This window comes from Haliotis cracherodii, unplaced genomic scaffold (assembly GCF_022045235.1).
Source record: "Haliotis cracherodii isolate W230 unplaced genomic scaffold, xgHalCrac1.p SCAF_29, whole genome shotgun sequence".
NCBI lineage: Eukaryota > Metazoa > Mollusca > Gastropoda > Lepetellida > Haliotidae > Haliotis > Haliotis cracherodii.
The window spans coordinates 3,010,783-3,030,062 of NW_027266285.1; the positions used below are offsets into that span (position 1 = coordinate 3,010,783).

The 19,280-nt window shown below is 39.0% G+C and overlaps 1 protein-coding gene across 1 annotated transcript in view; it reads right to left on the reverse strand.

Moving 5' to 3' along the window:
* Positions 1-182: 182 nt before the first annotated feature.
* Positions 183-19,280, reverse strand: part of LOC139473450 (metabotropic glycine receptor-like) — an 87,255-nt gene continuing 68,157 nt past the window's right edge. Inside the window, exons 5-10 of the mRNA XM_071256033.1 lie at positions 18,545-18,654; positions 15,105-15,340; positions 13,032-13,170; positions 11,540-11,645; positions 5,778-5,957; positions 183-5,256 (exon numbers count right to left, since the gene is read on the reverse strand). Of these exons, the coding sequence (XP_071112134.1) occupies positions 4,942-5,256; positions 5,778-5,957; positions 11,540-11,645; positions 13,032-13,170; positions 15,105-15,340; positions 18,545-18,654 (1,086 nt within the window). The 3' untranslated portion in view covers positions 183-4,941. The remainder of the gene's footprint in view (positions 5,257-5,777; positions 5,958-11,539; positions 11,646-13,031; positions 13,171-15,104; positions 15,341-18,544; positions 18,655-19,280) is intronic.

The following is a 19,280-nucleotide window of genomic DNA, read 5'->3' on the forward strand; positions in this document are numbered from 1 at the left end:
GATATCTACCGACAGTTCAAGGTACAACAATGGCAGTTATTATAATGCTCCGACCTTTGAAAGTAAAGGGTTCGTCTAAATTGGTAACACAAAAGCTCAAGTCAACATATCGTGGAAACTGGAATAAACACTGAACAAGGGAGACAATTTACAATTTTATTACAAATCGTTACATATTCTCCTTGCATGGCTACATACTGTGCAATAGTTAGAACAGTTTTGCAATGGCATGAAAATGAAACGTTAACAGATCTAGCTGGCGATTCTAATTGGCTCGTGACCATTATGGCAGGTCACGTGATTCGTCATCGTTGTAATGTACCGGTGTGTAGGAAATTTCAACCCCGGCTGACAAAATGTCCTGGACAAAATAATTTATGGCTGAAAATGCACAAGCTATGCCATGTCGCTGACAACTTGAAAGAATGAAATCTAATGACACTCAAGAAAAGAACATGTTATTTACACAGATTGAAGAAGCATACAACCTCTCGATGATAAATCACGTGATAAGCACGACCAGAACTTCATGAGATATACTGGATAAGGGCCGGTAAGCGAGACAGCACAGCCCCCATCAGAAAAATCATCAAAGTCCGGTTATTACCCGCGTATCTAATTTGATTGATTGCAATACCATGTGTGGCGTTTTCACTGAAACTATGTTATCTGTATGAAATTGACAACTTTTGGCATCTGACGATGAGTTTTCTGTTTTCAAAAATATTTTTGCTCATCTTTTTTATATTTTGGCATTATTTATCTAAAATAAGACGAAAATATGAATATATCACGATGTTATGAATGTGCTGGTATGAAATATTTCTAATTTTGTGCCATATCATTCAGAATATATACGCCGTATGTTATAGTTTCAAAAGTAAACTTTCGGAGTTATCGCTCATGTTGTTCAGTCCTTATTGTCCACCAACTAGAGCCCTCCTTGGACATGCATTACATCAATATCTTCCTAGGAATTAGGAACCATAGTAAAGTTTTAAAAGAAAACAAAACAGATAACATTATCCAATAAATAGATTCATGAATAAGTTCAATAAACTATTTCAAATTCAACTAAATACATACGAATATAAATAAAATAATATCCTATTCACGTGGCTGAGCATAAAGACCGGCCTTGACAAATAGTCTAGAATAACTTATGAAAGACCTTAGAAATGAATATGTACAACATCTGCCTTGTGTAAACCCTCAGTGATTTCAGAATCAAAATTCTATTTCGTAAACAACAACAGTTATTTAAAATGTCGCGTGGGCTAGTCATTTTGTAACAGGGACACCAGCACACCTCCATCCTGGCAAGACATGAACCAGAACAGGAAATGTGGAATTATATAGTTTAGTTTGTCTCCGTAAACGCTGAACCCACCTATACGTAGGTTTGAACATCAGCGCATGTGCTAGGGACACTTGAATACGAAATATGTATCTATTTATTTTTCTAGATACACTGGTATACATCGCTGGAGTTTAGAATGAATGGCGACGTGATGTTAAATGCATTATTTCCAGTTTGAAATTATCTCATAAACTATGGAACTCGAAACAAACACCACAAAAGCGCAACATTCAATGATTTAGTTACCACAGTAATAATGCTTGTATTCTATGCAGTGAAATGTTATCCTTGCTTGCAAACGTTAACACAGATGAACATGGTATACACATTCTCAATATAACAGACTTGTTTATGGTTTCTATGAAATGAAAACGACAGTCAGTAGGGTTGGTTGTTAAAATCACACATACAATAAGAATTGCATTAAACCTTTCCTTTTGGACCCTGCGAAAACTACGGCTATTTACAGGAAAATAAAGGCATTGATACACACTCACTAGTTAAGTTAGCTAGAAAGGCTAGGTAAGTCAGTTTCATTTATGATGTGGTTTCAGTAGTATATACATGGGTAATAATGTTTCTCTTAGAATTTCCATGGTCATCAAAAGAATGTCCGAGAAGTACTTTCGTATGATGGAAACTTGATAAAATCACCATGACAACAAGAGTAGGATAAAAACAACACCGAGACCATAAACAAACAGGAGTCAATAGATGCCAATACATTATCCGAATTCAAGACGTTATATCCATACTTTACGGCTGGTAATGGAGACAGCACAGGCCGGACGCTGGTTATACCATGTTGAATTCAGCCCTGACCTTTCTCCACGGCAGAATAACTCTCTTGACACTTTAGTACGAACTGGTCTCCTGTCTACAAAGGTTTAGCACAAGGCTCGCTGCGGGTAGAAACAGGAGTTACCAGTCGACAGTGTCACATAACCAAAATTATTACCCATGACTAGACTAAGCAACGTTATCCTTCGCCCAAAATTCGATGCGTGTATCATAATAAATATCCCTGTGTGGGGCTTATGTTATCACAAACAATTTGTAACTCTGTCACATTTTAATGTATATTCATGTTGCTTGGAATCATCGTCACAAACTGTGGAAGTACATGTACCAGCTACATAATTACGATAATCTCTTGGCTGATGAGAGCGACATCGCTGCCCCAACCATATCTGACACTATAAACTTTTAGTATCATACCACAGCCATGTCCCAAGTCAGGAGAATCAAACCAAGATCGCTGTCTTGCTCATGAGCATTTGACCATGCTAAAGATGCACGATCTGGGTTGATCATAGAGGCGTCTTTACACTGGGTCGGCCAGTAACGTCGACACCCTTTACTGAAGTTGTCCTCCTCTTGGGTCTTACTTGGGTTGTCTGAAGGGAATCCCTCTGACGTATGACATATACTGAAATCACTAGGATTACACTCTTATTTTCTGTCGTACCAACTTCCATGATCCCTACAGCAATGGGGGCTATCGAATAACTACATTTCCCGTGTTAACCACAGACGTATTTCCAATAACAGAAATATAGCTAAAATGTGACAACGTTTCCAACTACTCCTGAGATGGGGCTTATTACAGCATAGCCCTTACCATGTATATCAGCATCTCAACACACTGTCGATCAGGACGAAGGTACAGTTTGCTGTCACCAATAAGTCGCGTCTTCATGCCTGATTTCTGAGACACTACACCTCCTCACTTATCAAAACAAGTTTCAATTTTCTTTGGAGTCGGGACTATAGCTCAATCAAAAACATGAATGAAAAATTGAGATACAAAATATACATTCAGGGCTAGTAAGTGAGACAGCATGGCCCTGAATGTTATGATGTGTCTACAAATTGCAATTCTCGGCAGATGTTAATGATACGTAGTTTCGTTCAGGGCTGGTAAGTGAGACAGCATGGCCCCGAACGAAGTAACGTGTCACCAATATGCTTGTCAATCGTGTTCGAAGTTCACCAGTCATAATTCCCATCCAGGGCCTGAAAACGAGACAGCATAGCCCTGGACGAAACAATGTTTCACAAACGCTTTCTTCAAAAGAGATCCTGATACATAGTCTCACCCGGGCTTATAAGTGAGACAGGAAAGCCCTGAACAAGAAAATGTATCCTCGAATCTATTATAGCCCTTACCCATATCAAAACATATGAAATATCAAAATGATTAATTGTTGGTAGATGCGACAGCATCACCGTAAAGGAGATGTTTCACTTCATCGGCCTCTGACATGGTCTAACCTGTCGATTGAGCACAACAGCACAAACGTGTCTATATATAACAACTTGTCATGGGTGATTCGCGATCCAAGTTTGTCATCATACGACTGTTGGACAAGATAATATGAGAAACGAAACATAAAAAGAAGAACGATACTAGACATATCAGTTTGAATGGAAATGGTTACATAACAATCATGGATCCGTAAGTAAATACGCCCTTTACCCGGAAGAAAGGTACATTTATTTACCGCATAAAATGTTCCTCTTTTCATAGTTCAACGTACATAGTATGGACATAAACAAACACATTGGAGGACAAACTAGACCAACTAAATTTTGGCACATTTAGCACGTTTAGTATAGGAACCACTACGAACTTACACAGCATGACGGACAATTCCACTTACGTGTACACTTTTAGGGCTAGTAAGCAAAACAACACATCCCTTATCGTGAGTGGATATTACACACCAGCTCGGCCAAGACCAGCAGTGGCATGGATAGCATTAAATCATTATACATGAGTATATGAAACGATAAAAGCGATGTAATGATGTTTTCGTACTAAACCACCTTTGTTGACAAAGTCATTTGGGATGAAATATGCAATGAAGGTACTATCATGGTCATTTTCAGAATATAGCAAAATACCCACACACCGTAACATATTGTGACAATCATGTTTCACATGTCACTCTGCTAGATATGAAACAGTTTCATAGCAATCTAACAATACAACAAGTTAAATGAACACCTCCAATATGCTTCTTTATGTATAAACGTTACAATAACAACTACAGTTCCAAACAACGAACACCGCCATTTTGATGCAACAATGTTGAAATGGCATGAAATGGCGAATGGTTAAGAGAAGGCTTCGTTATCAGTCGACAAATTTCGGTTTAGATGAATCCCTGGGTCAGTTTCGCTCTATTGTTTTCTCCACGATAATTATGTGATGTGGCTTGACAGGCATTTCAAAATTCGTATGGGACTGACGCCTATGTGTCTGTGAGACTGGGATCTAGTCACTTCCGGTTAGGCCATCAACCATAAATATACAATACAATTTAGTATCGTCATCTAAACGAAAAACCCGACAAATATATTCCAGACAACAGTGGAATAACAAGTAATGTCAACACCTATTCCCAAGCCTTCAGCCACATTTGATAATGGGAAATTTATATGATAACGGAACCGTTTGTTTCCGATTGTTAGCAGTTTAAAATACACGTCAACATTTCAAACAAGGAAATATTCGGCAAGACGAAATTTCCCGAGTATTTCGGCAAGTTCCGATGCACAGGTCCGAGTATTTATGCTTACTTATGCCCAGGTTTAAAAGATACGGAAGGGCCCGATCTTCCTTCATGACTGTCTTCACCGCGACTTCTTTCCTCCATCGTCAGTGCCATAGCTTCGGCACTATTCGTAGACTCTTCGGGAGTTTTCGACATCTCATGCTCGTGCTCCGAATGATCGTGATGATGGCGATGTTTGTGATGAAACGCTTGGAGAGAGAAACGACGATGCGTCTGTTTCCTTCCTCCTCTTCTCTTTGAAATGTGTGGGTTGTCCTTTCGCATGGCTTTTGTTTTGTATATTTGAAGTTGTGTATATAACCGTTTGAGTTCCGCCTACGGAGAGAAAATTCACTTTTAATGTTCACTAATCACTATTTTCAGGTTATAAATATCAAGTGTTTTCCCGTTTCTTGATTTCTTACTTTGATTGCTTTAAACAACATTTCAGTCTGTCAGTTTTGAATCGTCTGTAAAATCTAAAGTGTGCAATGAACAGTTAATGTTCAAGTGTGTGCTATACGGTTCATTCCCTGCAGCTACTTGCCTCATAGTATCAACATGATGACCTGTTCACTTGCAACATATTCCACATCCTAAAACATTACCTTTCGTCATATATGTTCAGGTTTCAAAATTGTCTGTAAACATTCAAACTATCCATTTACCATTACTAGCCATACTAGTGTAATCGTTCCGCGCCAAGTACTGTAAATAACACTTGTGTTGAAAAGTGACAAAAACACTGAGTAATATTTTGAAACTTAATTTGTATAAAAAAACACTTCTTTATATAACTCTTCTAATATTGGGGTTATTTCCCGTGTGCAATTTTCTTTATTATCCACAATACCAACCCGAATGTCTTCTGGGTCCATCTCAGCAAGACTTATCTCCCCTACATCAACGTCTCCGTTGGAGGAAATGCCCACGTTGAGCTTCATGGTCTCCGGGGCGATGCTGTCCTGCACGTCTGACTGTGAGTAGGCCCGATTCCGCATGTGGTCATCGTCTAACGGTCGATGTGCATACCACAGCTGAAACAGACATCACGTGCACACCAGTCAGTTGATAATCTGAACATACAGCTGTAACAGATATGACGTTTACACCAGTCAGTTGATATTCTGAACATGTAGCTGCAATAGACATGACGTTTACACAAGTCAGTTGATAATCTGAACACATGGCTGAAACAGATATGACGTGTACACCAGTCAATTGATAATCTGAACATACAGCTGCAACAGGCATGACGTTTACACCAGTCAGTTGATAATCTGAACATACAGCTGCAACAGGCATGGCGTTTACACCAGTCAGTTGATAATCTGAACATACAGCTTCAACAGGCATGACGTGTACACCAGTCAGTTGATAATCTGAACATACAGCTGCAACAGGCATGACGTGTACACCAGTCAGTTGATAATCTGAACATACAGCTGCACAGATATGACGTGTACACCAGTCAGTTGATAATCTGAACACATGGCTGAAACAGATATGACGTGTACACCAGTCAGTTGATAATCTGAACACATGGCTGAAACAGATATGACGTGTACACAAGTCAGCTGATGATCTGAACATATAACTGTAACATATATGACGTGTACATCAGTCAGTGGATAATCTGAACATATAGCTGAAACAGAAATGACGTGTACACCAGTCAGTTGATAATCTGAACACGAAGCTGCAACAGACATGATGTGTACAACAGTCAGTTGATAATCTGAACACATGGCTGAAACAGATATGACGTTTACACCAGTCAGTTGATAATCTGAACACATGGCTGAAACAGATATGACGTGTACACCAGTCAGTTGATAATCTGAACACATGGCTGAAAAAGATATGACGTGTACACCATTCAGTTGATAATCTGAACATACAGCTGCAACAGATATGACGTGTACACCAGTCAGTTGATAATCTGAACATACAGCTGCAACAGACATGACGTTTACATCAGTCAGTTGATACTCTGAACATACAGCTTCAACAGGTATGACGTGTACACCAGTCAGTTGATAATCTGAACATACAGCTGCAACAAACATGACGTTTACACAAGTAAGTTGATAATCTGAAGATATAGCTGCAATAGATGTGACGTGTACACCAGTCAATTGATTATCTGAACATACAGCTGCAACTGATGTGACGTTTATACAAGTCAGTTGATAATCTGAACATACAGCTGCAACAGACATGACGTTTACACAAGTCAGTTGATAATCTGAACATGTAGCTGTAAAAGGCATGCCTTGTACACCAGTCAATTGATAATCTGAACACATAGCTGAAACGGATATGACGTGTACACCAGTCAATTGATAATCTGAACACATAGCTGAAACGGATATGACGTGTACACCTGTCAATTGAAATCTGAACATACAGCTGCAACAGACATGACGTTTACACCAGTCAAGTGATAATCTGAACATATAGCTGAAACACACATGACATGTACACAAGTCAGTTGATGATCTGAACATATAGCTGCAACACGCATGACGTGTACACCAGTCAGTTGATAATCTGAACACATGGCTGAAACAGATATGACGTGTAAACCAGTCAGTTGATAATCTGAACACATGGCTGAAACAGATATGACGTGTACACAGTCAGTTGATAATCTGAACATGTAGCTGCAACAGACATGACGTTTACACAAGTCAGTTGATGATCTGAACATACAGCTGCAACAGATGTGACCTGTACACCAGCCAATTGATAATCTGAACATACAGTTGCAGCAGGCATGACGTGTACACCAGTCAGTTGATAATCTGAACACATGGCTGTAACAGATATGACGTGTACACCATTCAGTTGATAATCTGAACACATGGCTGAAACAGATATGACGTGTACACCAGTCAGTTGATAATCTGAACATGTAGCTGCAACAGACATGACGTTTACACCAGTCAGTTGATAATCTGAACACGAAGCTGCAACAGACATGATGTGTACAACAGTCAGTTGATAATCTGAACACATGGCTGAAACAGATATGACGTTTACACCAGTCAGTTGATAATCTGAACACATGGCTGAAACAGATATGACGTGTACACCAGTCAGTTGATAATCTGAACACATGGCTGAAAAAGATATGACGTGTACACCATTCAGTTGATAATCTGAACATACAGCTGCAACAGATATGACGTGTACACCAGTCAGTTGATAATCTGAACATACAGCTGCAACAGACATGACGTTTACATCAGTCAGTTGATACTCTGAACATACAGCTTCAACAGGTATGACGTGTACACCAGTCAGTTGATAATCTGAACATACAGCTGCAACAAACATGACGTTTACACAAGTAAGTTGATAATCTGAAGATATAGCTGCAATAGATGTGACGTGTACACCAGTCAATTGATTATCTGAACATACAGCTGCAACTGATGTGACGTTTATACAAGTCAGTTGATAATCTGAACATACAGCTGCAACAGACATGACGTTTACACAAGTCAGTTGATAATCTGAACATGTAGCTGTAAAAGGCATGCCTTGTACACCAGTCAATTGATAATCTGAACACATAGCTGAAACGGATATGACGTGTACACCAGTCAATTGATAATCTGAACACATAGCTGAAACGGATATGACGTGTACACCTGTCAATTGAAATCTGAACATACAGCTGCAACAGACATGACGTTTACACCAGTCAAGTGATAATCTGAACATATAGCTGAAACACACATGACATGTACACAAGTCAGTTGATGATCTGAACATATAGCTGCAACACGCATGACGTGTACACCAGTCAGTTGATAATCTGAACACATGGCTGAAACAGATATGACGTGTAAACCAGTCAGTTGATAATCTGAACACATGGCTGAAACAGATATGACGTGTACACAGTCAGTTGATAATCTGAACATGTAGCTGCAACAGACATGACGTTTACACAAGTCAGTTGATGATCTGAACATACAGCTGCAACAGATGTGACCTGTACACCAGTCAATTGATAATCTGAACATACAGTTGCAGCAGGCATGACGTGTACACCAGTCAGTTGATAATCTGAACACATGGCTGTAACAGATATGACGTGTACACCATTCAGTTGATAATCTGAACACATGGCTGAAACAGATATGACGTGTACACCAGTCAGTTGATAATCTGAACATGTAGCTGCAACAGACATGACGTTTACACAAGTCAGTTGATAATCTGAACATACAGCTGCAACAGATGTGACGTGTACACCAGTCAATTAATAATCTGAACATACAGCTGCAACAGGCATGACGTGTACACCAGTCAGTTGATAATCTGAACATTTAGCTGCAACAGGCATGACGTGTAACACCAGACAGTTGAACATGTAGTTGAAACAGGCATGATATATACATCAATTAGATGATAGAATGTAAACGTGTCAGGCAATGCACAGAAGAGGCATACATATTTTTTTAATCATAATGTATGGCCACACCTTATAGAAATGTTCGTATGTAAATATCAATGTACATTTTATTCCATCTTGCTATGAACAGAACACATAATTTAATTAGACCTTCGCTGATGCTGCCGAGAATGTATTTGTACATTTATTGAATAGTTGGTCTTTTATGTATTGCATCACACAAATATAAATGTATTATTTAAACTATTTAAGTAAGATATATATTAAAACAGCCCTTTGTACGACTAAATGTTCGTTGCATTTGAAATATGTTATTATCAAATATATTATTACTTACACCAGCAGATTAGTAACTACTTTATGACAATATTTTGTCTTCATGAATTTGGGGATTATCCGTGTGGAGTCTAGCGTCATCATACAATGTTATCACACAGCGTTATCATACAGTGTTATCATACAGTGCTATAATGCAGTGCTATCACACAAGCACCATGCGTGTCCACGCCCTTTTTACAACCGAGCTATACATATCTGATTAACAAGTATACTGTACATATCACCCAAAGTGACACAAGAGACCAGAACCACTTGGCTCAACTGCGTTTAAGAGGAACTTGTGTATGTAAGAGAACTAGCTTACCAGACAGTGGTATAACTCTATTGTATCACTGTTCTGTGGTCACTCGGCTTGGGCTGACTACCTATGAGATCGCATGTGACCATTCAGGAAGTAGTCGTACTCAGTGAATGAGTGAGTTAGTTGGATATAACGCTGCTTATAACAGTATTCCAGTTATATCACGGCACGTCAGCTCAATGTGGGATGAAAGCCCAACGTGACGCATGTCTTAGACGTCTACCATTGTGGTGAAACCCACAAGCAGGTGTATAGTGTTGACAAATATAATCGGGATGAAGCGGGATTCGAGTGAGTGAGTATTACGCCGCCTTAAGCAATATTTCAGACAAAGGGACGCAACTGTGCACAAGGACTGGGTCATCTGTACCCCAGTAGTCGTACTAATTGTTGTATAAAGTGGTATAGGAAATAGAAGGGGGAAGTATTCGGGGACATAAGCAGCATAATGACTTACTACAAGCGCCGTGCTGATGAATAACATACATAGGACGTTATAAATAGTGGAGTTGCCTGTGAATATTGTCCTTGTGCCACCGCCAGCAACATTACTTTTTCACAGTGCACAGAGGCCAAATCGGCGATTGATTGCATGAGTATCAGCCAAATCGCACAGTGACATTGCAACCACCCGAACCTCATTTTAGTCGGCTTGGGGTGCGAGGAACCCACGGTGGTCTGATTAAAATCTTAAGTTTGACGAAGAATCATAGTATGTCAGCCCCAAAATATATCAGTCGTATGCAGTATCATGAAGTTTCTTTAAATGATGTTTTAAAGGTATACATCATAATCATACTCTGAACATATTTTAGATTAAATAAAAGCGACAAAAACATTCCAATAATCATAAGATTTTTTTAATGAAAGCCACTGTACGATTCCAACTGTATAAGCATGTATTTCTGAATCATTATTAAACCCATTGTGCCCTGGTTTTGTAAAATGAAATGATCACCAAAATATCAAAGTACTGAAATGCATTAGTATAAAAGTATTTTTGTCAATCTGTATTCATATTTGGAAAACTCGTTTATAACGAACACCTTTATAACGAACTGAAGGATATAACGAACATATTTTCGTCTCGGCCATTTCCTGTATATATCCTGTATACATGCTTATAACGAACTACGATTATTACGACCTAACATTAGTGGTCCCTTTGAGTTCGTTAACCGTAGTTTACTGCATGTTGAAGTGCGGCAGATGTCTATACACATGTAATTGTCAATAGATTGTGTAGGTTGTGTAGGCTATTAATAAAACCTGTAAATAGATGTAGGTATCAGGTTACAAGATAAATCAGCAATACTGCCGCGGGCAAACTAAACTGAACCCTATGCAGACCTGAATCACAGTCTTCATCATGACAGACGAACGTTTTAACCACCAGAGCCCAGGCAACCCAACACTACTGGTGGTGAGAAACATCCGCTCGATCGCCACGTTCATTGTAATCAGAAGTGTAGTGACTGACTTGACATTGTATTAACATGAATTATTTATGTCAAATGATATTGATAATGAAAAAAGGAAATTCGACTTACCTTTGGCCCTAATATAAGCAGTAAAACAACGGTGACCGTAAGCTGACAACGCAGAAAAGACATGAGGAACATATAGTCAGGGTGAAGGGTATACCACCACAGATGTCTGCAAGAGAACAACAACATGCAGTTAGTCTACCGTTCCGTTGCAGAAGTGAATGAGTTACATTGGGTTAACATCGCTTAGAACAGTGCTTTTATAATATCCAGGCGTGTAGAAATTGAGTAGGCCCACCTCTCACGTGAACCCACAAGCAAAGATATGCTGTAGCCAAAACAAACACTCGTTAACAGGGCAAATTCGTACCGACAATCATCGGATTCTGGCACGACTATGGGCCACAAGTCTTCAGAGCATGTTGAGGAGCCACGGATATATTGACAACTGATGTCCCCTCATTTCCCCTGAAGGAATTGCTTGCAGAATGGCTTTGTCAAAGGGTTTATTTTTTACAAGGTGTCCCATATGAAACATGATAACTAACACATATCCAGTTTGTATCAAAAGTGTAAAAACAATCACCCTCTTTGAATTGGTTTTGGGAAGTAACACCACTATTAATAATATTCAGTCACATCACGCCGTTACGTACAAGGGAGATGGTACTGAAAAAACAAGTTTCACTATCGGGGTGAATCTGGACTACCGAATCCTGGCAGCTAAGGGGAACAACTTCGACAGTGATTTATTGTGTTGCCAAGGGAAAATCATTTTTGTCTGTTAATTTTTCCGTATAACATATATTGCATTCAGATTACCTGTTTTAGGAGACCTTAAAATCACCTGTGTCAGTGTTTATTTTTATAATGATGAAATGTTACTCAAAAGAAATGTCGGACAAACCGATTATTTCATATTACATACATACATACATACATACATACATACATACATACATACATACATACAAACATACATACATACATACATACATACATACATACATACATACATACATACATACATACATACATACATACATACATACATACATACATTCCTCGAACCCACGACCTACCACTCTAAGGGCAGACGCTCTATCCACCATACCACGAAGGCGGTCTACATTACCTATAGTAATATGAAAGCATCCGACAGTTCTTATCTTCTTTTGAGAACTATTTAACTGAACAGGTGAGTTGGTGTTTGAACAGTATATATTGCCAAGGTAGATTATGTGGGAGTAAAACCCAAGCTTAAAGTGATGTTTGTGGTACACTTTTTCCAGTACTTTTGTCAATCCGACGTGCACTTATCAGACGGACCAAGGGCGATAATTGGTGCGAACCCAATTAAGCGGATCCTGGCACGACTAAGGAATACAACAATGCAAAGGGGATAGCGGCGACTTTGACCAAGGGCTTCCTCTCCTCTCAAATAAAACTAAAGGACGATTGATACCATAATTACCAAATGACATATCATGATCAAATGCCAGTTCAGTGATGTACTGCTGAATAGAATATGAAGAATATAACAGTAACAACTTACTTAAGTATATAAAATATAGTAGAGAAGAAAGCTTCATAGCATATGGCCACCGAGATACACCTTCTCTCCGAGTAGTCCGAGGGGGCAGATCGCACGCAGTAACAGAGGTAGACACCAAAACACAGGAACAGAAACTCAGCTGAAACAGATGACAGACACTTTTGGAAATCACTGTTAATGAGTTAATAAGCCTCTGCAAAGCCATCTTTGCTATGACGATCGTATCTCCCAAAACTTATATATTACTCATAGCGCTAACACGACTTTATAGAACGGGATCCAGAAGGTTTGCACCGCCCTATTCGCCGATTAGAACATGAAATGATGTGATTGTGACTCATATTCGTTCGTCCACGAATATGTTGGGGGCCTAGAATATGTCCCAGAATTCCCAAGGTGATTGGATAAAGGGCATATGGTATTATATATATACTATTGCAATATCTCGTTCAGGCATCGCCACTTACAGTGTATAAATTCAGAGAATACTGTATCAGTTCCTCGTTCATACACAACGCAAGAATAAGACTTTAAGTTATCATTACCTGCAACTTACTATGCTATAACGGTATGTGTATTACATCCACTGCACACCCTTCACATGCGCTATAACGTGAGTGAATATCATATTATTTCACGGTTTATGTCAGATTGTGTGGTATTCTTGATGTAAGGGTATTAGTGTATAGCTTATGCACACTATAGCTTATTAGAAATACGTGCTATAACGTTGAAGAACATGGCATTAAAGTTATGCATACCTAATGACTTTCTGTTGAAAACCATTCACAATAGAATAGCGTCTTGTATCTCCAGGTATGAAGACAGGTAGCTGGTATGTCTGTTTACTTGTATCTGGCGAGTATGTAGACATACGATTGGTATGTCTGTTTACTTGTATCTAGCGAGTATGTAGACATACGACTGGTATGTCTCTTTACTTGCATCTAGCGAGTATGTAGACATACGACTGGTATGTCTCTTTACTTGCATCTAGCTAGTATGTAGACATACGACTGGTATGTCTCTTTACTTGCATCTAGCTAGTATGTAGACATACGACTGGTATGTCTCTTTACTTGTATCTAGCTAGTATGTAGACATACGACTGGTATGTCTGTTTACTTGTATCTAGCGAGTATGTAGACATACGACTGGTATGTCTCTTTACTTGTATCTAGCGAGTATGTAGACATACGACTGGTATGTCTGTTTACTTGTATCTAGCTAGTATGTAGACATACGACTGGTATGTCTCTTTACTTGTATCTAGCGAGTATGTAGACATACGACTGGTATGTCTCTTTACTTGCATCTAGCTAGTATGTAGACATACGACTGGTATGTCTCTTTACTTGTATCTAGCGAGTATGTAGACATACGACTGGTATGTCTCTTTACTTGTATCTAGCGAGTATGTAGACATACGACTGGTATGTCTCTTTACTTGTATCTAGCGAGTATGTAGACATACGAGTGGTATGTCTCTTAACTTGTATCTAGCTAGTATGTAGACATACGACTAGTATGCATGTCTACTTGCATCTACCGACATCTATACCTGATTACGGAAAACTACCAATCCTTTAACAAAAACGCTGACACCACTACCAACAAAATTGTGTCGTTTTTTGTTTTTAAGTTCAATTGTTTGGAAAGAAAGTAATAAAGTTTGATTATTGATAATGTTTGTTCTCACATCAATATGTATTCCTACTACAACTAATACCGCTACTACTACAACTACTACTACTACTACTACTACTACTACTACTACTACTACTACAACGGAAGTCATGAGCAACGATTCCCGGCATGGGATGCCATAACCCACGATAAGTCAGGTAACTACTACTACTACTACTACTACTACTACTACTACAACGGAAGTCATGAGCAACGATTCCCGGCATGGGATGCCATAACCCACGATAAGTCAGGTAACTAAGCCTGAACACCCGGTGTCCTTTAGTCGACTCTGACGGCTCTCATTGCAACCTCGGACATGGTCTTCTCACATGTAACTGGTACACACGCTGCTAAGATGACGTCACATGACGTCACGTGACTTACAAAGCTCTATGACGTAATCCCACCAATGTGATTTGCACATGGTATAGCTGAGTTGGTCCTGTGTCTTGCCCACGGCCAGGAGTGTGGCGTTCTCGGACAAGTGGTCCACGTTTACGGCTGTCCATGCTGCCATGTAGCCGATGACCACGATGATGATGACGGTCAGGTACTTCAACAAGTCTTTGTCCCTCACGTGCACTCGGTGGGCTTTTCGGGACTGGAATTCGGCTAATATTCTGTAATGAAACGCGTATGGTATCTCAAAAACGTTTATTGGAAAGGATCAAACACTACATAGGAAACATGAGGAATCAACATACACGAACGTTGGCCTGTATCAAGTTTTATCATCCAAAACAGGCCCCTACAAGAGATATCACAGGCGTGAGATCAAGTGATATGTCCTAGAAGATATCAATGAAACTGCATGACAATGTTTTGCAGACCATTGTAACTTTATTGGTTACCGTGACGTCACAATCAAATGACATCATTATTCTCTGCTCCTGTGGCTGGTCAGCTGTACTTCTTTACACTCAAGACACTGGCTATTTTTGCTGACAGATTGAAAAAGTTAGAAGAATGACCTCAGATGATAAATGGACTCTCACCCTCGTGTGTTTTTATATCAAATATATATGCACTCGTCGGAAAAGTCGAAAACTCTTCGGCAAGCCTCTGAGTTTCACATTTTCTTCGACTCGTGTAGATATATTTGATATAAAAACACTGGGTGAGCTTCTGTATTTAAGCTCCGAAGACCGCACTCCAATTCAAACTTAGAACCCCAAACCATTATTGCCATTGTCTAACTACGAATTTTACGTTCATGCATTTAAACTACCTGTCATAAAAGCTGGGCCAGGTCGTGTACATCAATGTTAGGAAGTGATTATGTTATAAACTCGATTATCGCTGTTGGGATACGTCAATTGAGATTTAAACACTGTTGGTGTGATTATAACTGTTTATATAACATACCTTAACTTGAAAACATAATTCGTATATAAAAGCACAACTTGCAAAAGTAAAGTTGCAGAATGATGATTCAATTTTGAAGTAGATCTACTAATTGCAGGAGAAAATATGAGCAAATTCGTGAACTATATGGATATCAAATGTACCCATGTCACTCTTTGCACATTCATATTTTTATGACATATATTAATGACAGGCTTCAAAGAAATGTGTACATCTGCACTGAACATTAAAAACATAAATGTACATAAATGCAACACATCGGTGATGATAAATTGCAAAACTGTTTCAGGCCTCTATTCAAAAAAAGTATTTCCTATGAGGCGTATTTAGCCATGCACATCTTTCAAGTCTTTATCTAAATTGATCGCATCCAGTGCCTATTAAAACACCTGTTTCTTATTAACATGTTGTGTTAAATATTTTACAGCTATGCAATATACCTGTTTTCTGAAGACAAATTGTGCTTAAGCCATTTCTATAAATATCCACACACGTTTTTGTGGTCTGTTGACAGCTATTTATCGACTGGATTCGCCTCACTCTCCGTTCAGCTACGTTTATCAATGGCCGACCGTCGGCGACTTATAGCCATAGCCCAAAATAGTTCAGGAAAACTAAATTTAGTTCATTTACGTCAGAGTAAAGCGAGAAAAAATCATTGAAGAAGGTCGCCTTAAGGATAGATATTTGTTTCATTAAAGGTTGGACATGAACAATCTAACGCCCAATATGAACTTCATTTGATCGTTGACCCAAGTAAGGTACTTGACCCACTGCTTGCAGCTTAGTATAGTATATATTTCCCATTCTGCTGCCATCATAGAGTAAGTGACAGTAATTGAGGGAGTGGGTAAATTATGTTTTAACCTTCTATTAATTTGCAAAGCGAAGTGTTAACTTTATGATGTCCAAATTGATGCGGGTCGTAAACTACTGACAGATCTAGAATCATAAGCTGGGTCAACTGGGATTCAAACAAATAACCATGGACCTTCTTTAAAACTTGTAGAAGTTGATGCCACGGTATACGTTGATGTAGAAGTTGTTGCCACGGTATAAGTTGATGGAGAAGTCGATGCCACGGCATAAATGGCGCATCCTGTGTATTATATCACACTGCTGTCAACTAGTGAGTGAGTGAATTTTACTCCGCATTGGACAGTATCACAGTGTGTCAGGAGAAGTGATGCTTAAATTTGTATCAATTGTGTGAAACGTAATCAGCCGAAATATTGGATTCTGGGACGATTATAGGTTTCTGGAACACCAATAAAAACATTGTGCACAATGAATTGTAGCGGTGCCCTGTGTCAAAGTGTATCTTTAAAGGCATTATTGTAAACGATGATATCTACAAACACCAGCATAGCCAATTGCAATGTTTGAATCACCGTTTTTTGCTATATGTGAGTGAGTGAGTGAGTATGGTTTTACGCCGCTTTAAGCAATATTCCAGCCAAATCAAGACGTGGGACACCAGAAATGGGCTTCACACTTTGTACCCATGTCGTGAATCGAACCCGGGTCTTCGGCGTGACGAGCGAACGCTTTTACCACTTGGCTACCCGACCGCCCCTTTTTGCTTTATGTGAATGCCATAATCAAATTGTTTGATGTATATCGTATGCTATAACCGTTGCAATCAAACATACAATCGAAACAGTCAGAGAGGACACTGTTGAAGATCTCCATACAAACAGTACCTGACTTAAGAATTATATGCTTAAAGACCATAACGTTACATTTTACAATTCAATTAAATGATTTAAACCAGCAGCTATGTGTAATCGATTGCTAAATTTCAAGATTGCATACAATAGTGCTATCAATATTTGATTGGGACATGTAAAACTCAATCGGAAAACGACGGATTTGTCTTTTTGGGGCGTCACATCTTTCACTCACTCTCGGATGGAGTAAACCTAGTGTGAGTGAGTTGGGTACGGTTGGTTTGTTTAAGGGAGGATGTAAACCACTTGGGCGGGTCGTGAACGTTCACACGGCTTTGTGTGGTGCTGACAGACCGAGGATCAGATTCGTGGTGAATCTAGAGTTCAAACCCCGATCACTTTTTCATTGGAACTTCAGGACAACATTCTTCACAGGGACTTGCTGAGTCCTATGCAAATGACGTCGCTATATAAGTGCAATAATCTTGGACGCGACGTTAAACCCAATTTCACCTCACCTCACCTCACCTATGCAAATGGACCACCAGCGGCCCTTGAACCTTGCAGTGCTGACTTCGACTCGAAGAGGCAAAGATCTATAGTTTGATATAAAACATTGAGTGTCTGGATGATGTAGATGATACAAACAATCTGTTGTACATGGTGGCGCATATGGTAGAAGATTGTGACGATAACGGCCATGCTAATGAATGGATAAAACAGTGGCATGTGATGTGGACAAACATAACTTGGTGACACACCGATACATGTACATACAAATGCTCCTACCTGTATACTTTTAATACTAGGGCCCCATACACTATAGCAAATCCAACCTCTCTAAACCAAGGAACCATTATACATGTTAGCGTCGTAGGTTCGAAGTACTGTATTACCACCTGAAATAGAAACAAAAACTTTACAATCACAGGTTATACATGACAGTGTTTTATAGAATATGTGATTGGTGAACTCGGTGCAGTGGGAATGTAAGTGAAATGATACTGCAAAAACATGCTTACGCTTCAACGCTGTACTACAACACAGTGTCTTCTGTTCGCGTTTGGAGGCAAATGATATCACGGACACTCATATAAACATCGATGACATTCTATGTTACATATAATGATGAAAGGAATAATAATGATTATGAAAATGATGATGATGATGATGATGATTACATAAAATCTGCAAGGACACTTAAGCACATAGATATGCATCACAGATGAATGATTAACTAAATAAACAGGTCAAATGCTTTACATAGTTATATACTTTTATAACTAATCCATCAACCAAAGCGATGGCCCTGAAAATTGGAGTACCTCTACTACCCACGTGATGATATTAATTATGAAAATAATAGTCTATTTTATTTAAACGTAGTTGTGTAATTCGAGATTAAATATACCGCTTTCGTTGATTACAGGGTGCAAGTATTTCTTATGTTTTATAATTTAATATCGGTCTAATTAAATAAAACAACACAGACTGTACTCGTGAACAGCCAGGCTTTGTTATGCAG